At 42.0% G+C, this 22,514-nt stretch overlaps 1 protein-coding gene across 8 annotated transcripts in view; it reads right to left on the bottom strand.

Moving 5' to 3' along the window:
- Positions 1–22,514, bottom strand: part of DOCK5 (dedicator of cytokinesis 5) — a 235,651-nt gene that overhangs the window by 140,873 nt on the left and 72,264 nt on the right. For 4 of the 8 annotated variants that reach the window (XM_031669442.1, XM_031669446.1, XM_031669438.1 and 1 more), the window contains exons 3-5: positions 18,402–18,458; positions 9,491–9,531; positions 3,036–3,091 (exon numbers count right to left, since the gene is read on the bottom strand). In XM_031669442.1, the coding sequence (XP_031525302.1) occupies positions 3,036–3,091; positions 9,491–9,531; positions 18,402–18,458 (154 nt within the window). The remainder of the gene's footprint in view (positions 1–3,035; positions 3,092–9,490; positions 9,532–18,401; positions 18,459–22,514) is intronic. The other 4 variants (XM_031669440.1, XM_031669441.1, XM_031669443.1 and 1 more) reach the window with 1 other exon arrangement.

The raw sequence follows: 22,514 nt of genomic DNA, 5'->3' as shown, positions 1-22,514 counted from the left end.
ATGAAGCTGGTTGGGCATGAGGGCAGGAGTTGTGCGGGGGACTTTATCACATCCAAGCATCTGGGAGAAGAGAGAGAATAAGACAGCACAGTCCTCAAAATGGGCTCAGTTCCTGCAACTGAATGAGCCTGCAGCCCAGCCTCGATCTCCCCAATGTGGATTTCTCCAGGAGGCTCCATTACTGAGCCAGGCTGGCTTCAGTGATTCTCAAAGATGGAAGCAAAATATGCAGCATTTTAGCTGGTACCACCAAGCAGCTGTTTCATTTGGGAGGCTGGATGGAAAGGTGTGTGTGGCATGAGTGTCCTGGGGCTATGACTCCACCCAGAACCTGGTTGGTGCAGGGGCCAGGGTCAGGGTGCAGGGCACGGAGGCAGAATCCCTTTCTGGATAGTCCAGTGTTTTCTTATCATCTGCAGTTTCACAACATAGAAAACGTACACTTAACAAAATCCTTGCTTACTCACAGAAGACTCTCATAAAGGTAGGTACTATGTACTATGTTTATTCACATAAATCCTCTCTGGCATTTTTATGATTAGCAAAAAGAAAAAAGGAGAAAGCAAGAGCAAGCAAACAAATGGGAATTGGTGGTAGGACTGCCAGGCTTAATGAGGAAAAATACAGGAGGCCTAGTTAAGTTTGAATTTCTGGTAGAGTAAGAAGATTTTTTAGAGTAAGTGTGACCCATGAAATATCTGGGAAATGCTCACTATGAAAAACTACTTACTATTTGAATTGCCAATGTAACTGGGCATCCTGTACAACCCTAACTGGTGTGAATGTGCCTCCCCACCTACGTCTCCACCAACATGGTGGGCAGCAGTGGAGGGAGCCCATGGCCCACCGGAAAGAGGACTTCTCCAGCAGGGCAGGAGACCTGGTTTTTGGTCCTGGTTCTGCCACCAAAGACCTGCGTGGCTTTGAGGACATCTTGACCATTGTCTGTGAAATGATGGTGCTGTCATTTCTTGTTTCCTGTGCTGTATCTGGGAGTCTGGAGTGATGAAGACCTCTGTGCTCTTAGGCGGGTCCTTCTTCTTCTTCTTTTTTTTTTTTTTTTACTGTTTTGGAATTGTTTTGGACTCGACCCAGCAATAGTTTCAACGTGTTCTGATGATTGGTTATTAGTCAGAATGAAAATAGGCCCTTTAATAACAACACGGAAATTAGAATTGGTGACATACACCTGGGAGATAACTGTCCTGTAACAAGACTGTTCTCATTTAACAATGAGTTTTCTTATCCTGTCACTTCTTGTGGAATCCAGAAGATGATGTTCCAAAGAAATGATGTTGCCCAATTATCAGAGGTCAGTGACAGACCAATGTTGCAACTACCTACGAATTTCCAGTGGTTTGCTACGTGAAGAGGCTTAAATTCCCATCTGTGACGCATTTTGGAATGAGCGGGTTTGAGGCCAACGCCTTGAAAGATACCACTCAAAAAATGAAAGGACAGGAGTCATCGGCTCCCACACAAAGTAAAACATGTGAGCCTAATTTTAGCAGTGTTAATAAGGAGCAATTATCCACGAGTCACTGCAACAAAAACGCCTGTGTTCTAACATCCTCTCCTCCCTGAGGCACGGGAGCAAGTGGCACATACTTGTCTGGGAACCAGTTTCATCAGTTCTGCTGTTGCATGGGTCCAAAAATGAGGAGCAATATCTGTTACCAATTTCACTACCTTTTGGAGTTTTGGACACCATTATCTATACCATGATATTTACACTTTTTAATGAGCTAATTTTAAGTGGAATTGCCATTCTAATTTTCTGAAATCAAGTTCATACAAAATAAAGCTTGCCAATAATAATAATAATAATAATAATAATGATAATAATAAAGAAATGATGGTGCTGAACTACAACTGGGAATGCTCTTTCTAGCTGTGAGGCTGCATGGCTCTGTGACCCAGCTGTCCATTCTCTCCTCAGCCCCACTCTCCTCTCCATCAGCCCCAGGATTCCAGTCCTACCCCAGCCTCTCCTTACTGCCTCCAGAACTCTCCTGTCCAGAAACTCACCACCACCGAAGTGACCTCTCTCCCCCACTTGACTAAGTAGCTCACTCTTCTTAGCTGTCACAGAGGCAGTACTTCCCAGGACAAATGAGGTGGGCAAGACGAGGTGGGCAAGAAATACAAATACCCAAAACGTAGCCAACAGATCTTATCTGCAGGGCACATTTGCATACATTACCTCATTCAAATCTCATGACAAGCTCATGATCAAAGTAGGGCCAGATCGTTTTCCCCTAATATGCTGTGAAAAACCCAGGATCCCCTTGAGGCTAAATGACTCATCCAAGGCTCAGAGCTGGTAAATGCAGGCTGTCACTTAATCATCTATCTCTCAAGGATCCTAAATTGGGGGCTTCTCAGATCTTATCAGTCAGCATCCCAAATGTTCATGTGTGCAAATACACACACACACACACACACACACACACAATCAGTGAACAGGTAATAAAAATAATGTAGAGGCAAAAGCCCTCAGTTTGCTACTTCTGTGTTTAGTATTCTGGAGAAGTAATGCAAAGGAGGAATTATATCAGTGAAAAGTTTTTCTTCATTTCTCTCTCATAGGAGAAGTAGAACTGACGAGATGACAGAAATTTTTTTTTTTTTTTTTTTTTTTTTTGGGACAGTCTCGCTCTGTCACCCAGGTTAGAGTGTTGTGGTATGATCTCAGCTCACTGTGAGCTCTGCCTCCTGGGCTGAAGTGATTCTCCTGCCTTAGCATCCCCAGTAGCTGGGATTACAGGCGCCCATCACCAAGCCTGGCTAACTTTTGTATTTTTAGTAGAGATAGGGTTTCACCATGTTGGCCAGGCTGGTTTCGAACTCCTGACCTCAAATGATCCACCCACCTCAGCCTCCCAAAGTGCTGGGATTACAGGCGTGAGCCACCACGCCCGGCCTGAGATGACAGAGCTATTAACATACATAAGGCATTAATGCCCTAAGATTATCATTAATGATAATGTTACATCTTCATCATTTTGGGGGAATCTTCCCAGCTTGGAACTTACCCCAGGTCTTCCACAGTTGCCTCTTTCAAATGGATATACGTTTCAGGGAAAATGCCCTACAGAGAAAAGAATTTTGGTTATATGGCCATGAAAACAAAACAAAAACAAGCGCCAAACAAAAACCACCTCAGAATAAATGTGAACACCCAGGCAATAGCTAAACTCCTGAGACCAGGTTTGCAGGACATCACTTATCCTGGCTGGCTACCTCAACAAAAGCATGGTGGAAACATCAAAAAGGCAGAAATTAAAATTTGGGTTCAGAGAGCATAGGATATTTTGTGAATGAAGAGGCAAACATGCTGTGTCAGCTCAGAGATAACATAATGAGAAGGAGTGTAATTGTGAGCTCCTAAACCCCTCAGATGCTACTTGCCATGAGATGCTTCCCATAAAGGGTTTCACATAAGGGGTGACATGGAAACTATGCAGTACTCAGTAGCCCATAAAATAAGTCATCCCTCAGAATATGCAAGGGATTGGTTCCAGAAACTCCCTTTCCACAAAGCATATACCCAAATCCGCACATACTCAAGTATGGCACGCAGCCCTGCACAACCTGCATGTACTTTTACACAGGTTTCATGTCCAAAGAATATTGTAATTTTGATTTGCATTTGGCTAAAAAAAAAAAAAAAATCCATGTGTAAGTGCTGCGGAGTTCAAACCCATGTTTTTCAAGGGTCAACTACATGGTGATTTTTCTAAAGTCGTTCCTCTCAGCACTCCCACTTAAACCAAATGTACTCAAAATCAATGGGTGTTAGTTACCCGGTTATTTTCAGCACCTCACAGTCTCAAACTGCTCTCCATTCTATATCCCTAAGAGGCAATTCTACATCAGCATTGTAAGACTGCCCCTGGGGAACACTTAGGCCTGGAAAGACCTAAGAGAAAGAGGAGAAACTGGTGGACAGAAATCGGAGAATGGAGGACCAGATCTAACCAACAGGAAGCAAGTCCCAGATGTGAGTGTTCTTATGCATACCAAAGCTTCTGCTGTTTACTGTGTGATATATTCACGCACAGACAGAGGAGACGCCATCTGGAGACAGTGATGCTGATCTGTTTCATGGTCTCTTATATGGAGCTTATAGCTGGCACTGTTGGCTAATTGCTCCTAGCCCTATTCCTGGAAGAGTTGGTGTGAACTCCATGAACATGACACATCAGGGGTGGCTGATCATAAAGGTGGGAGGGGATGGCCCAGTGCCTGGAGGCATATATACCCACTGATCCTTACTCCACTCAGACAGGAAACCAGTGAACATTGACAGGGTTGTTCTTGTGTCCAGTTCCATGTGCTATATTTGTCTGTACAATACTCTGCTTTCTCTCTTTTAATCCATTGCCAATAAAACAGGAAACAGCAAGAACATTTGAGATCAAGCTGCTCCTAGCACTGGTGATGACAGAGTGGATCCTGCACATGCTTTCCCACCAAACACAGAGCCCCAAAATAAAAAGGCATCCCTTCTCCTCCTTGCTTTGAGAAGCGGGCAGACGTTGGGAACATCAGTGAGAAAGCATGACTCTAATCCCATTACTGATGAGACCAAGAACACACATAGATGCAAGGTGACAATGACCTCTTTCATTATGGAGGTGGGATTCAGAACTATTTTGGAAAACTGATCAAATAATTGAAAACAAAAATTAAATGTGTGTCTACTGTGGGGCACAGTAGACAGGACATTTTCTCAATGTGCCACCTCTCAGGTCAGGTGAGCTTGGCCAGGGAATTCTATGAGTATAAAAGATACATGCGTAGGCACACCATCTAAGTGAAAAAGAAGGAGATAAGCCTTCTGACTTTATTCATTCATGCATTCATTCATTTATTCATTCTTTGAGACAGTCTCGCTCTGTCGCCCAGACTGGAATACAGTGGCACAATTTCGGCTCACTGCACCTCCGCGCCCCGGGCTCAAGCAATTCTCCTGCCTCAGCATCCCAAGTAGCTAGGATTACAGGCATGCACCACCATGCCCAGCTAATTTTTGTATTTTTAGTAGAGACAGGATTTCACCATATTAGCCAGGTTGGTCTTGAACTCTTGACCTCAAGTGATCCGCTCACCTCAGCCTCCCAAAGTGCTGGGATTACAGGTGTGAGCCCCCATGTCTGGTCTATTTAACTTTTTAAATGATCAAAACAGGGAACTGTCCTTCGCAGTGCCTGGCATGCAGCAGGCACTGAGTAAACATCTGATGAATATAGCAGTGAGGAAGGCGGGTGTTCAGTTCACAAACTGTGTGCAATTCCTCTGGGGCCTGATTTCTGCAGTTTGGAAGCTCTAGGCCTGTCCCTAGGATGCCTAAGGAACTGTAGGTGTTTCTTCTGCCTGCTGTGCCGCTGCACCATGGTAAATGATTTGTTGACTATCATCTCTGTGGGGAACCAAACTGGGATGTTGGGAATTAACCTTGAAGACATTACACTAAGTGAAATAGGCCAGTCACAAAAGGACAAATACTGTATGGCTCCACTTACACCTGGAGTAGTTAAATTCATAAAGACGGAAAGTACAGTGGGGGTTCTGAGGAGCTTGCAGGGGATGGGGGACAATGGGGAGTTAGTATCTAAAAGGGACAGAATTTTAGTTTAGAAAGATGAAAGACTTCTGGAGATGGATGGTGCTGATGGTTGTACAACAATGAGAATGTACTTAGTGCCACTGAAATGTACACTTACAAATGGTTAAGATGGTAAGTTTTATGTTATATATATTTTTACCACAATAAAAAAAGTCCAAAACTCATAAAAAAGCAGGAGTGGGGCGGGGGAGGCGCTGAGCAGGGATAAACTGTTTAGTTACAAGGATCCAATTCTGGAAGTCAAAAGTGAAATGTTACATTGCTACTACAAAAGAACATCCTTGCTGAAGGTTTTTGAAATCAGAAAGTAAAGGACCAATTAAAAGTTTCATGTATTCACAATCTGGTGACTAGTCCCTCCTAATAAACGGAGAACATTCAAGTTAGAAGTATTCAGAAACATAAATGCACAGTGATGAATTTTGTGACATCTAAGCAGATCATAAGCAGACAATTCATACTGGGTGTTCAGACACGATTGTTTTCATATTAAGAGAATACTTAAGGCAGGGCACACTGGATCATGCCTGTAATCCCAGCACTTCAGGAAGCCAAGACAAGAGGATCGCTTGAGCCCAGGAGTTCAAGACCAGCCTGGGCAACAAACTGAGACCACCGTCTCTACAAAAAATTAAAAAATCAGCACAGAATGGTGGCACATGCCAGTGGTCCCAGCTACACGGGAGGCTGAGGCAGAAAGATTGCTTGAGCCCAGGAGGTCAAGGCTGCAGCGAACCACGATTACGCCACTGTACTCCAGTCTGAGCAACTGACTGAGATCCTGTCTCAAATATATGTAGGTACGTATGTATGTGTTATATTACCACTCTGTCATCTGTAGGCTTCACCTTTCCATGATGACACTTGGCAATTTACAGTCATAGAATTGCTCTGGTAAATTTGATGCTTATAGAAAGTCTCCTATGCCACGACGGCACACAGAAAGTCAGAGTAAACCTAGGTCATGTGTTTCTGATTTACACCCTATCTCTCAGTTCTGCTTTTCCTTGCTCCTTGTAAGCCACTCACTTTGAGTAGAAAAATAAACGAATGATTTTCTAGATGTCGCCCTTATCCACACTCCCACAATTCCGCCAGGATCAATAATCAGTTTCGGAAAAGCACTTGGCTTCTTCGATTTGTAAAACCACTAGCTCCTTTTATCATCACTCTAAATGACTGAGTCAGCTTATAAATGACACCAAGAATTTCCATTAAAACATTAGGGCTTGCAAGTAGCTCTGTCCCCTAAAGATGGAGAAATGAGGGACACAGCACAGGAGAGCACTTCTAATGAGCTGATCTCTTAATGAAGGGGTGTCAGAAGCAGAGCAGAATTCCCAGCAACTGAATTTGAATTCCCTGTATTTTCCCTGGATCTCTCCACACGAAGGATATTTCGACTTAAAACAACCATCAAATAAATGCAGGGCCCTTGTCTGTGTCATCGTTTCATTGAATTAGAAAGTTTTTCTTTACTATCAAGAGAACAAAGAGAAATTCTCACTGAAAGATTTCCTCTAAAGGGTGAGATTTTAAGCTTAAAGGTTTTAAGCACTCTTTAATGAACACAAAAAAATTAAAAACATATCCAGAATTTATCATTTAGATCCTGGTGGGGCACCCTATCTATCTACTGTTCAAAGCCAACAACAATGGCACTATTAGCTAGATTGATTTTTATATACACAAGGCCCTCCATATCATGGGTTCAACCAACCGATGATTAAAAATATAGAAAAAAAGTAAGCAGAGGTTTATTTCCTTGTCATTATTCCCTAAACAATACGGTATAATAACTATTTACACAGCATTTACATTGTATTAGGTATTATAAATAATCTAGACATGATTTAAAGTAGATAGGAGGAAACACAGAGGTTATATGCAAGTATGACGCCATTTTATATCAGAGACTTGAGCATCCATGGATTTCGGTATTGTGGGGATCCTGGAACCAATCCCCTGTGGAAACGAGGAATGACTGTATTAAAAAATCATAGGATACTTTGGAAAGCAAGGTCTTCCATGTTCGAAAGGATCCTTACATACTGTAGTCTGCGAAAAGGAAGACCTGATCTAGGACCTTGGTTGAATGTAACTGAATTTCCCAGTGAAAAAGCACAAGAGTTTCATTTGTTCGTTAAGTTCATCACATAATTTTGAGGATGGCTTTTTGTTTATTGTTTTTAAATTAACATTTTTAAATAAAAAAAGATTGGGAATTAAGTGACGTAAGTATTCTTACTGTTGAACAAATTCGGAACATCAAAATTGTTAGCTCCAATTGTGCTTTGAAATAACTACCACTTCCATAACCGTGGGTAAAATTAACACCAATAGGGCTAAAAAAGCAGGAGTGGCCATCATCAAGTACTCTGTGCCACTGAGGATCCCACAAGAAAAGTTTTCACTTGAGTTCTATCATGTTCTCATTTCTTCTGGCATGCCTGCTGTCTTGGACCCCTATCTGACGGCCCAGAGAAACCGAAGTCAGCAAGAGATTAAATGAAAATAATTTGGTTTGAAATAAAGACGTGTGACACAAGAATAACTGTGGGTAGAAAAGTTCATTCTCTGGCTTGGGGTGAGAAAAAAGGATCAAAATTGTGGGAGTTGCATTCAAAGTAAACATTCCTTTATTGTGCTAGATTAGTAAACTGTCAAAGGTAACAAAATGTGTATGTGCACACATACGTGTGCAAATACTGAGTGTGATTTAAGCATCAATAATGCAGAAGCAGTCCTGGTTTCTAATGAACTATACCTTGTAGAAAGGTATTTTCCTGGGCCCTATACTCTTTGGAGAGTTGGGTGTGTAACATCAGCCTATTTGTGCAGGATTACGTCTTTCTCATGCTGTCCGTGAAGAGTAAGAACCGCGGGTCTGGTTTTGTTTTTTCACTCCTCTTTTGATAAATTCTAAAACGTTTCTCTCATCCCTTTCCTAATTTGCTATTTGGCATGTGAACTAATTGTGAAATAATACGGCCCTATCAACTCTGCTCTTTCAAAAGGAAGTGCTGACCTGTCATGCTGCCCCAGCGAGCAGTATCAAAGGAAAAGTGCTGACAAGACCTAAAAGAAACTGAGGTGGGTATTAACATAATTAATAGATTTTCTTTAGCCTGACAATTAGTAGTTTTGGCACCGGCAAAAGGATCCATTTAGGTCAGTATTTTTCAAACTGTGCCTTTGTTGCACAGTAAGAGATATATTTCTTATGGCAACCAGTGTTACCTATGAAATACATAAAATATAATAAAAACAATAAATTATATACCGAAAATAAAAGTTTCACGAAACAGTACTTACCACTGCATCTCATGTTCTCTACTTTTCGGTTTCATTTTTTGGAAAAAATTGGTTATAATCCACCATAATGATTTCATAATGTATTACTGGGGTGTGAGGCTCACAATATGAAAACCACTCTTGTTTATCCAATTTACAATGAAGGAAAGGATCAAGCGGAAATGGGGAGATCCTTTAGTCTGGAATTGTAGCATGGGAAGTAAAGGATAAAGGAAGAAGCGTGGGTCCACCCCTCCCTGAAAGAGAGATCCCACTAGAGCAACGAATGTGTTACCAACTTGCTTAACTTGAGGGACAGGAAGTAAAAATTCTTCCAGGACTCTCTCCTTGAATTGGCTGGTGGGAAATACAGTCAATGGGATTTACACTATTACATTTAGGCAGTGAGGTCAGAGAATTTGCTTTTAAATTCAGAGAAGAGCCATCAAAGAGAAAGCAAACTAGGTCTAGAGACAGCAGAGAGCAGAGGAGAGGGTCACATAGCACAGTACAAAACTAGCAGATAGATTCCAAATGAAATAAAAAGTGGATGAGAAGTCATACCTTTTTAGATTTATTTTGGAGGGTATATCCTCTGTACCAACCTGTCAGAGCAAAAGAGAACACAAAATATTTTATGTTTTCTGGGATATCAGAAAGGTATTAGCAATATATACTCTCGTGTTCTATTAGCAATACTGGGAAGTAACAATTGACAGAGACGATTAACAGATAGTACGTTAGAAGATGAATGTTTTAGTTTATTACACAATAAAAGTCTAACTGAATTTTAGAGCTGTATTCTCTTAATAACAATCGGATTTAAAATTCACGTAGAACCTAGCCTCATCTCTACTCTTTTGGAGGAAGAATAGAACAGCTAAAAAAAAAACAAAAAAACAAAAAAAAAAAACACAAGACAGCCCGTTTCTTATCACCCTAATACCTTACAGTCATTTAATAAATGTTTTTGCATGAATAAGTATGGACTTTCATTGTATACATGCTTTCTACATGTCACCTTATACTATTAAAATTTTTTTTTAATAACGTATATTTGCTGTAACTCTTCTGAGTTCTCAGGTTAAGAACCACCATTCTGGGAAAATTTTAAATTGAACTAGCACATCTCATGGAGACAAATATTTGCACTTTAAAAATAATCCAAATAATGAATAAGAAAACAAAATTGTGTGCAATTCTTGGTAATGCTAAAAGCAACACCCCCCGACCCGAACCCCCATAAAAAGATCTTATGTGTTTGCTTGCTGAGGCTTTAGGTAGAGGCTTTAACTTCTTTTTAAAAATTCCGGCCAGGCACAGTGGCTCACACCTGTAATCCCAGCACTTTGGGAGGCTGAGGCAGGCGGATCGTGAGGTCAGGAGTTCAAGACCAGCCTGGCCAACATGGCGAAACCCCATCTCCACTAAAAATATAAAAATTAGCCAGGCATGGTGGTGCACGCCTGTAATCCCAGCTACTCAGGAGGCTGAGGCAGGAGAATCCCTTGCACCTGGGAGGCAGAGGCTGCAGTAAGCCGAGATCACACCACTGCACTGTAACCTAGGTGACAGAGTGAGACTCCGTTTCCAAAAAAAAAAAAAAAAAATTCCAATAAAGGCACACACCCCTACACATATTTTCCAACCCTCAATCTTGTAGAGAGTATACAATTTAATCTGTCCCTAAACAGATTTTTTATATTAACTATTTGCTGAACACCTACTACTGTAAGTTCACTGTGATAATTTCCCTCATTCCCCATGCCCATCAACTAAAGCATCAGTGTGGTCATCTTACCCAGGTAAACCCTGTGGTATTAGGTTGGTGCAAAAGTAATTGTGGTTTTTGCCACTAAAAGTAATGGCACACATGTAACCATACACACACAGTGAGTAGATGCAAACTGTAATTAAAACTCCAGGCATCTGCCAATAGGATCCTAGAACTCTCTTGTAATTTGTTCTACATGAAATCAACCAGAAAATAGACACATACTCTATTTCGTACATATTACAAGTAGAAAACTGAATTTACCTTCTTTGGGCATATATTCAATAATATTTTCGCAAATATTATTGTAAAAGTAATATTTCACAAATATTTTAAACGGTGGCATTCAGACATTGAAAGGATTTGCTGCGTTTTACAGGGAGGCGTGGGATACTATGCTGTGGAATTGTGGCTTGCATCGAGGCACATGGCTGAGAAAAAGATATCTAAACAGGAAACACTTCCACCGATTTATGATCCCAAGTTTAAGAGATTCAGGAATAAGAAGGATACTGAGCTAAGCATTGCTCCCCAGGTCTCAAGGTCTGTACCCATGTGTATATACTTGCTTGGTTGTGTGAAAACGTGAAAATGGGCTTTTGCATGACTAAATGGCTTCGAATTTGCCCTGGGACAAGAGTGGAGTGCGAGGGGAGCAGGCTGAGAAACAAGATATTCATCTTTTCCAAGTAGTTTTCATAGTTCTGTGCCCTATAAAGCCAAGCTGTCACAATACAAACATCATTCCACTTTCAAAGTAGAATTTATCTGTACTTTTGTAAACAGTATTTTGCACAGCCATTCATCACGGAGCTATGCTTCCTAAGCCTGTCACTGTTGAAAAAACTTTTTTTTTTTTAAAATCTCCTATGTCTTCTCTAAAATTGTGGTGTGTGTATAAGCCCTATCTAAAGGCACAAAATTATCACGCTGAATTTGTAAACATGAACGTTCATTTTCCTTGTATCACGCATAAGAGAACAGATCTACCTCTGGAGCTTTAAGAATATACTGTCAGAACTCCATAAATTCTATTTTAATAACTGCACGGAATATGGTAACAGTTCACGAGTATGTTCGCTCATTTCCACATTACATACCTGGGTTGTCATACAAGCAAGAATCCAGTTTTCCAATTAATCCCGCATATTTACAGTAAGATGATCATAATTAAATATAGTTTGCTATTAGGCTTAAGAAGGCATAATGCAAAGAGGCAGCTGCAACCAGTGGGTGATGTGAACTGGTCACCAGGATCTCAGATGCTTTCTTAAGTTATTCCACTATTAAAATAAAGGGAATGGTGAGGGGACAATGAGTCCAGAGGGCTACTCTTGTCTCCATTTAGGGGAAGTAACAGTTGCAAAAAGCAAGTTCATGGCAACCATGGCGAACACCAACTTATTCTAGGCTGAGGGTTGCTCTTTCAGGAGGCTCACAAGTCATTTCTGTTTTCTTGGGATTGCTCTAATCCAGAATAAAAATCTGGCCTCTCCAATTGAAAATAACAGAGAGTTGCTAATTCCACTGTCAAAACTATTTACTTTATATCTGGCTTCTCAAGTAATCTCCATGAGGCAGGACTCTCATCTGCTCCATTTCACTTCACCGATCCAAATGTCTCTCTGGCTGCTGCATACTTTCTGCCCAACAGATCCCTTACCTGATTCTTCTCCTCATTACATGCAGTCATTCTACAAATCTTCATTAAGCACTAATCAAGAACCAGGATGTAGTGGAAAGCAAGAGTTCACATGAAGATTATTACACTCTAATGTTAAAAATATACACAAGTAGGATGAGCTGAGATAACGACAGTGCGAAGAGGAAGAAGTGCTCAAGGAAAGTAACATGGCAGAGAATGGTTGGTAACATGGCACATTTATTTTAAATACGGTGACTGAGGACAGATTACTCTAAGAAGCTAAAAGGAATGAGCCATTAACAGATCTGGGCAAAAAAACTTCCAGACAGAAACAAATCAAGCGAAGAAGCTGTGAGGCAAGAGTAAACCTGAAGTTCAAAGACAGAAGAAAAATGGCATGGCCAGAGTTCAGCGCAAGAGACTGAGATGGGGAGACGCAATAAGAAGGTAGTTAGAGGAGGCCCAGTTCTCAACCCTGGGCACTGATGAGATCCACCAGAAACTTTTACAAATACTGATACCTGGGCCACACCACCAAATACTCTGATTTAACTGGACTGGGTGAGGCCCAGACTTAATGCTTCTGAAAAGGTCCCCCGGTGATGCTAATGTGTAGCCAAGATTAATTACCAGACATAGGTATTATATGCCATGGAGAAATTCAAGTTTTATTCTAAGTACAGCAGGAAGCATTGGAGGGTTTCAAACGTCATCATGCCTTATGCTTCTTTTCTTTTCTTTTTTTTTTTTTTTTTTTTTTGAGACAGTCCTGCTCTGTCACCCAGGCTGGAGTACAGTGGTGCAATCTTGGCTCACTGCAACCTCCTCCTCCCAGCTTCAAGCAATTCTCACACTTCATCCTCCTCAGTAGCTGGGATTACAGAGCTGTGCCGCCATGCCCAGCTAATTTCTTGTATTTTAAGTAGAGACAGGGTTCCACCATGTTGGCCAGACTGGTCTTGAACTCCTGACCTCCATTGATCCACCTGTCTCGGCCTCCCAAAGTGCTGGGATTATAGGCGTGAGCCACTGTGCCTGGCTGCCTTAGGCTTTTAAAAGAGCATCCTTGCTGCTATATGGGAATGGATTGTGGGATGTGAGGTGTAGTAGAAAGAGGAACACCAAAGGGGAGTGGTGGGTGCAGCGGAGAGGAGGAGAGATGAAAAAAAAAGCAGGATATATATATTTGTGAGGTTTATTTTTTTTGTTTTTCTCTTGTGGCAGGATCTCACTCTGTCACCCAGACTGGAGTGCAGTGGCGCAATCACGGCTCACTGCAACCTTCGCCACCCTGGCTCAATGGATTCCACCTCATCACCCACCCCCGACCCCTGGTAGCTGGGACTACAGGCGCATGCCACCACGCCCGGCTACTTTTTATAGAGAGGGCATCTCCCCATGTTGTCAGGCTGGTCTCGGACTCCTGGACTCAAGCAGTTTGCCTGCCTAGACCTCCCAAAGTGCTAGGATTATAAGGGTGAGCCACCATACCCAGGCACATGATATATATGAATCAACAGGCGTTGCTCATGACTTTGCTGTGGGTGGCCATGAATGGGGGAGTAAAGGCAAATTCTCAAAGGTATTTGTATCTTGGGCTTAAGCAAATAGGAGGACGGTAGTCGTTGGTATACGAAGATTGAAGAAAGGAAAAACTTGCGGAATGGGAATCAGGACAGAATCAGGAGATGGATCCTGGCCCTTCTGCTCTCCCTCCTGGGCAGCTGAGTCCTGAGCCATGGGGAGGAGCAGAGTGACTTGGGCATTTGCCATGGGGGAGGGCTGCACATCCGCAGAGGGGTCCAGACTGGCTTGGCATGTCAGAGCCCCGGGGGAACGAGCTGGGCATCCATGTAAGGGAGCAAACGGGGTGTCAGAGCCTAAGTGAGGCGGGGGGGTATCCGCACACAGGACTTGGGGGTGGTGCACTGGCCTTGGATATCAGAGCAAAAACGGGGTGAGGGGGGTGTTCCCATGGGAGACAGCATGCTAATGAGGATGAGTGATCAGTTACATACAAGGAAACTGATCAAATAGCTAAGTCTATTAAAAATATGGGAAGCTAGGTTTCTTACTATTATAGAATGGAGCTATAAGCGCCAGAAGGGAAAAATTTCGAATGACCCCTGTGCTGCCGGATTGGGATTGAAGGCATCCATGTGAATTCATGACTTTTTATACACGTGGATCAGTCAAAATGAACAGGTATTAATCTGCAATTACACAAATGCATACTACCCCTAGTTGAATTACCTAGTTAGTTCCTATTTTTCTGTCCCCAGGACAGATGATAAAGGGAGCTCTCAGAAAAAGAGCTATGTCACTAGGAAAGTGCAACCAGTCCCAAACTAGGGAGGAGGACAGACGGTCCCATGAGGAACGAATCCAAGAAAAAAAAAGGAACTGAGAAATGATCTTATCTGCCTGAACATATTAAAAGGCAGGCAACAATTCTGTCAGCAACCTTGAGTATGAAATAGAGGTACATTCACAGAGAATGAAGAAAAAAAGGAATTAGCTCTAGAAAAACATATTATTCAAGAAATGAAATGTAATCAAGGTAAATCCCACAGCCTCTGCTGCTTACACTACATAGCTATGATAACCCAAATCCTAAGTGTTTTAAAAAAAAAAACTCAGGAGGCAGAGGCAGGAGAATCGCTTGAACCTGGAGGTAGGGGTTGCAGTGAGCTGAGATCATGCCGCTGCACTCCAGCCTGGGAGATAGAGTGAGACTCGGTCTCAAAAAAAAAAAAAAAAAAAAAAAAAAAATTATATCTATATTTGCTTTTCTAAGAGGGATTAATAGGTATCTGTATGGTGGGGTATACAGAAGAGTGAAATCCTTATCTTCCACAGTAAGAAATGAATTTAGAAATGAAGAGATTTATGCCACAAAATTGGCTGAAAGAGTTGAAAGACTTCTGAAAAAGCTGAAACTCCTCAGAATTCGAGAGAAGTTAAAAAGGGTCCCCTGTTTTTCATTATAAACCTTGTAGAAATGGTTATGATGTTTAAATTTATAAACATATATGACCGATAAAATTTAAAAAATATACAGCTGATAAATCCTGGTAGGCCAGAACTAGGCAAAGGCAAAATTATAGGGATAGAAAACGGATGAGTAGTTGCCAAGTACTCAGGGTGGCATGGGGATGACTGAAAAGGGACACGGGAGAACTTCAGGTCCGACAGAATGGCTTTGTGGCTTGACCATGGTTGTGTTTCATGATTGCATGTATTTGTCAAAACCTGCAGAATTTTACACTAAAAAGGGTGAATTTTACTCCATGCAAATTATAACTCTAAAAAAAAGACACAGTGAGATACTATCCACCCACTGGAATGGCTAAAGGTAAAAAGATTGACTGCGCCAATCACTGGTAAGGAGATGGAGCAATTGGAACACGCTTCCATTGCTGGTGGTTTCTTATAAAGTTAAACTTACACTTATCCTATGACCTGGCCACATCCTCACTCTGATGCTTTATAAGAATGTTTATGAATGCTTTATTTTTAACAGTCAAAAGCTGGAACCCATCGAAATGTACATCAGCCGGGCGCGGTGGCTCAAGCCTGTAATCCCAGCACTTTGGGAGGCCGAGACGGGCGGATCACGAGGTCAGGAGATCGAGACCATCCTGGCTAACACGGTGAAACCCCGTCTCTACTAAAAAATACAAAAAACTAGCCGGGCGAGGTGGCGGGCGCCTGTAGTCCCAGCTACTTGGGAGGCTGAGGCAGGAGAATGGCGTAAACCCGGGAGGCGGAGCTTGCAGTGAGCTGAGATCTGGCCACTGCACTCCAGCCCGGACAACAGAGCGAGACTCCGTCTCAAAAACAAAATAAAATAAAATAAAAAATAAAAAAAATAAAAAAGAAATGTACATCAATGGGAGTATCAACAGTGTTATATGTATATACTATACTATTTACTATCATATATAATATGTAATATATTTATATTTGGCAATACACAGGAATAAACTATGGATGTGCAACATCATGGATGAACCTAAAAACCATTACAATAAGTGAAAGAGACCAAACACAAAAGACACATCTAATTCCACTGATATGACATTGACTCACAGGTAAAACTAACTCGCAGTGATCTAAACCAGATTGGTGACTGTTTACTGAGGATGGGAACCGTGTGGATAAAGACACCAAGGAATTTTCTGGGGTGAGGGAAATGTGTTTTATCTTGATCGGAATGTTTAGGTATACAAGCTGCATTCATTTCATAAAACACACTGAACTGTAAACCTAAGATGAGTGCACTGTGTTGCATATAAATTTTACTGCAATTTTTTTAAATGCAAAAATTGACACTGTCAAGTGAATATTAGTCTATAAAGTAACCACCTCAAAGTAACACAGAATTGCATTGCTGAAATATGATTGAATATTTTTGTTTGGAAATGTCTCTGAAACAAGTTTGAGTCATGTGTGAAAAAGCACAGAACTATTTCTCCATTACTTTACGTGGTATTATGTCTTCCCAAAGACATTATTCATCTTAATTACTACTGCATGCTCCAAAATTCATTCTGAACAAGTTTTGCTATTTCCAGAAGTTCAACTGCAGATTGGAGATTCATTTCTCCAGTGAACAATTAGTTACAGATGTTAGGAAAGCAGGGTACTCAATGTCTCCATGTCCTAAATCTTACTTAATAATGGAAAGAAAAAAATATATGTGTAAACACACAAGCATATAAACAAGAAAAGTAATTTCATATAGGGCTAAAAGTTACGAAGGAATAAAAGAGGCTAACCTGGGAAAGGCCAACTCCTGAGAATGAAGCTACTTTAGAAAACATGGTTAGAAAATTCTCTCTGGGCGTGGTGGCTCACATCTATAATTCCAACACTTTGGGAGGCTGAGGTGGGAGACCAGCCTGGGCAACATAGCCAAAACCCTGACTCTACAAAAAACTAAAAATAAAATAACTAGCCAGGTGAGGTGGCGCACACTCATAGTCCTAGCTACTAGGGAAGCCAAGGTCAGAGGATCCCTTGAGCCCAGAAGTTGGAGGCTGCAGTCAGCTATGATTGCACCACTGCACTCTAGCCTGGGCAACAGAGTGAGATCCTGTCAAGAAAGACAGACAGAAGGACAAAAAGAGAGCGAGTGAGAGAGAGAGAGAGAGAGAAAGGAAGGAAGGAACGAAGGAAGGAAGGACGGGAGGGAGGGAGGGAGGGAGGCAGGCAAGAAAATTGTCTCTCTCTGAGGATGTGCATTTAGGCTGAGGACTTACATTACTTAAGTGGTCCATTCATTCATTATACATGAAAACACTTATTGAACACCAGTGTGCCAGACATTGTCTTCAAAGAGGAAGGAAACATATCTGTAAACAAATAACTAAATACAAAAGGACTTTTAATGGTAATGCCTGTAGACTCTGGCACACAAAAGAGAAAGTCATGAATATGCTGAAAACTCAGAAGCAATTACTGAGAGGTACTCATGATTTCCCAACAAGGAAAGCGTCATTTAGATGCTGGAATTATGGAGTGTTTTATAAAATCTCTCCCTACTTTCTGATCACAAGACAAATTAGTTTTATCCCACGTACACACATAAAAGATGAACAAATTATTTTTAACCTCTTACGAATTAAAGGTAATTATGAAGGACACAAGGAGCTATGTCTCTATACACCTGCATTGTGTGTGTGTGTGTGTTTGCCGGGGGTGGGGGCAAGGGGGGCGGTGGTCCCAGAGAAGGAGCAGGTGCTAAATCCTGTTGGTTTTCCCTTAAGTGTTGCTGGTCTGGTAGGCTGCTGGATAAAACACAGTTAATGGGGCCAAGGTCAAAGGCTCCATCCCCTGTAGGCCAGGTAAACTTGTCAGGTTTCCATGGGCATAGCCTGTCCTCCCATCCCCAGTGAGTTGTCCTTCCAATAAAAGCTGGCTGTCTCTTGGGAAGCCAGTGAGCAGAAACAGCTGGGTGCAAACTCGTCACAGGACAGACAAAGGGCTGGGTCTAAAATCCTTCCTTACAGACAGATAGTGGCTGCACCTCTGCCTGTGAGCAGCACACTCACCGCCTTCCCGAGCCTCAGGTCTCACGATGTCCACACTCCACATGCATCTCACTGGGGCTTTTGAAAATAAGTTCAAAGGCAGAAAGTCAAGGGATGCAAAGATGGTAAAAGATGATTCTATTCTTTCATACTTCTTGGTGAGACAAATGAGTTTTCCAGGTTAATTATCTGAGCTCAATTTTGTGGATTTGAGAACGCCAGATATTGGAGGGAACTCAGAGACCACTGAAAAATAACAACCTTACTTAAAGCAAAGGAGGGCAGGTGCAGGGCTCACACCTGTAATCCCAACACTTTGGGAGGCCAAGGCAGGAGGATTGCTTGAAGTCAGGAGTTCAAGACCAGCCTGGGCAACACAGTGAGACCTTTTCTCTTAAAAAAAAAAAAAATTTAAATCAGCCAGGCATGGTGGTGCATGCCTGTAGTCCCAACTACTCAGCAGGCTGAGGCAGGAGGATCACTTGAGCTCAAGAGGTTGAGGCTGCAGTAAGCCATGATGGTGCCACTGTGTTCCAGCCTAGGCAATAGAGCAAGACTGCCTCTTAAAAATAATAAAAATTATTTTATTAAAAAATAAAATAAAAAGTAAATAAATAAATTAAATAAAGAAAACATAGTTAAGGAACTGAAAAGGCTTGTCCCATATCTCCCAGCCATTTACCACCTAAGCTGGGGATACAAACACAGGCCTCCTACCTGCCAGCTCATTGCTTTCCCTTATACCAAGCTGGCCCATGGCCCTGCTGGGGCACAGTAGACAGGACACTTTCTCAATGCACCACCACTCAGGTCAGGTGGGCTTCGCCATGGAATTCTATCAGTATAAAACACACACGCATAGGCACACCATCTAAGTGAAAAAGCAGGAGATAAGGCTTCTGACTTTATTTATTCATTCATGCATTCATTCATTTATTCATTCTTTGAGGCAGAGTCTTGCTCTGTTGCCCACACTGGAGTACAGTGGCACAATTTCGGCTCACTGCAACCTCTGCCCCCCAGGCTCAAGCAATTCTCCTGCCTCAGCATCCCAAGTAGCTGGGATTACAGGCATGCACCACCATGCCCAAGTAATTTTTGTATTTTTAGTAGAGACAGGATTTCACCATATTGGCCAGGCTGGTCTTGAACTCTTGACCTCAAGTGATCTGCTCACCTCAGCCTCCCAAAGTGCTGGGATTACAGGCGTGAGCCACCGCGCCTGGTCTATTTAACTTTTTTAATGATCAAAACAAAGAACTATCCTTCGCAGCACCTGGCATGCAGTAGGCACTGAGTAAATATCTGATGAATAAAACAATGAGAAAGGCGGGTGTTCCTGAGCCACTGGCTAGGTATAGAATAGACTGCTGTAAGGAATCTGAAATGAAACCTGCACCCACAAGACACACTTGGGCAGCAGGGTCTGAGTGACCCTTCTTTGTTCTCCTGGGATCCCATGCCCGGTGGGTAGAGACAGGCAGGGTTAAAGCACCCTGCCCATGAGGCCAGAATGTCCAGAATAGAAGAGCCACTGCTTCTTTATAAAGAGAACTTGTCTGACACCAAAAGGCCTGGTTCTTCATCCTAACTCCACAACAACCAGCTCCGGGGAACTCCATTTTTTCCATTGTCAATTTTAAGTTCTTACGGTTTCAATCTCTTAAGTTTCCTTCCACAAAAACATTACAATATTTTTAATCTTGTTACCCCATAATATCTGTAGCAAAGAATACCAAGAAAGTTTCTTCTGGTTGCCTATAATAGAGGGTGATGGCAGAGATTTCTATTTGCAACTAACAAATACCTTCTGAGACAAGCAGAGAGACCTGGTCCAGGCAGCGAGGGGCGAGGAGGAGGACCAAATCACGGTCAGCAAAATAGAGAGATGATATATCCAAATTTCCACTGCAAAACAAGGAAACCTACCTCTGTGCTTTCACAGAGCCCTGGAAGCTCAGTGAGAGGAAGGAAACGACACTTCCTGTATCCTGGACAACATCATCCACTTGTTGGCCAATTCCCTTTATATTTTCTGGATGTGGCTTTTCTTTCTTTCCTTTTTAAAGCAAAGTAATCTCGCCAGTGGTTAGTCCCTCTTGCTAAAAGTCTGACTTTCCTCTTCTGTGATGCATTTTTCTAACTTATCCAACCAGTCAAGAAAGCTGAGATGATAGGAGGTAGCATGCGGTTTGATCAGGACGAGCCATGAATTTGCTGCAACTCACTCTTACGTTGCTTTTGTTATCATCAGGATGAGTTTGAAAGATGAACAAGAAAGAGGTACAATTAACCAACCAAGATGAGGTCCACTTTTTATAAAGAGTGATGCTAGAGGCGATGGGACCTCGAGGAGTTTGACAGTATAACCCCAATCCCTGATCCCTCTCCAGGACAGTGAGGAGACCACTGGGCAAAAGGGGCAGGTTTGTGTGCTAAGAGCCGTGGAGGGGAACTAAGTTCAGGAAGAGCTCACTGCAATACAGACACATTTGGGATGCGGCTGAACTTTTCAGGTGGCTGTTTCAAAAGCAAAACAACCGTATCCCCTTTGGAAAACTTGATGCCATGTCCAAAGTGTAAACGTCATTTGCGGAAGGGCTGCATCTTGTGGAAAGAACAATATACTAGGATTACACAGGACCCCGGTGGGAATCACAGCTCTGCCATTTAATAGCTGTGTGGATTTCTTCAAGTTTCTTAACCTAAATCTCCACATTGATTAAAAGAGCATCAATAACTCTCGTCTCCCAGGATTGTAAGAACTGAGAGGCAGTACATGGAAGGCCTTAGCTTGATGTCTGGCATAGACGGGGATGTAAAATGTCAGACACGGAAGGCACCCAATGGCACAGTTCAGAGATCATCTGCAGTGCTCAGGGCTGTCTTCTGGTCCCCGTGCTGCTGACTGTGGGGGGCTCTATTTGGAGTTCTTTTTTACTTACTTTTTGAAGAATGTGTTTGTGCTCCTCAAAAAGAGTAGAACCTCTCTCAACTACTTAAATTACCTCCAACAACCAAAGCTGAGACACACAAAACAGCTAGGATACCATGCTAGGGGTATCCAGACTGTAGTACCTGATATGAAGACATAATTTTATTTTCCAACATAACTTCCCTACTCCCAAAAAAATGGTAGAAAAGATGACTTTAAAAAGAAAGAGGACCAAAAAAAAGCCAAGAAGAAACAATTTGAGGGATAGGAAAACCCTAAGACTGTGGCTAGAATCATCGAGAAACACGGCACTGAGTAACCAGGGCCTTGGCAGAGACCAAATGGGGCCGAACTCAAAAGTTACCAAAATTGGTTATCTAAGGCCTGATTAAACATTTAGTGTCAGCAATGAAAGTGACACTAAGAAAAAAAAATTTCACCCTTTGTATCTTTCCATTCTAACTATAACAGATTCTTTTTTTTTTTTTTTTTGAGATGGAGATTTGCTCTGTCGACCAGGCTGCAGAGCTGTGGTGCAATACTGGCTCACTGCAACCTCTGCCTCCCAGGTTCATGTGATTCTCTTGCCTCAGTCTCCCGAGTAGCTAGGATTACAGGCACATGCCACCATGCCTAGCTAATTTTTGTATTTTTAGTAGAGAGGAGTTTTCGCCATGTTGGTCAGACTGGTCTTGAACTCCTAACCTCAAGTGATCCATTCGCCTCAGCCTCCCAAAGTGTTGGGATTACAGGCTTGAGCCATTGCGCCCAGACTGTCACAGATTCTTAAACTGGCATTGGTGAAAACTAAACAAGTATTCAAGGTTAGTAACGTAATACTCATTGTTCCTGCCATTTAGAAGATTAACCAAATTGATAGATACAGTTGTTTAAAATCCTATATTCCTACGCCAAAATTAAACACACACACACACATATTTAATATTCTTGGTTGCCTGACAAACATTAGGAACAGATACACAGAACATAATTGTAAGACTAAGAATCTTTCTGTAACAAGAAACCTTCCTGTGTTGCCTTGTCCATTCTTACTTGTAGCCTGAATTATACACGGAGATGAGGCAAGGAAGAGAAGTGAAGTTTTCATGGGTTTCTAAGACCCCTCAATAAAACACAAGTTTTTTAGGCAGTCTGTTTCCTGCTATTATGACCATTTCTGTTGAATCATTCAGCTCCAC

The sequence above is a fragment of the Papio anubis genome, chromosome 8, assembly GCF_008728515.1.
Source record: "Papio anubis isolate 15944 chromosome 8, Panubis1.0, whole genome shotgun sequence".
Taxonomy (NCBI): domain Eukaryota; kingdom Metazoa; phylum Chordata; class Mammalia; order Primates; family Cercopithecidae; genus Papio; species Papio anubis.
This window is presented reverse-complemented; position numbering and strand designations above follow the sequence as displayed.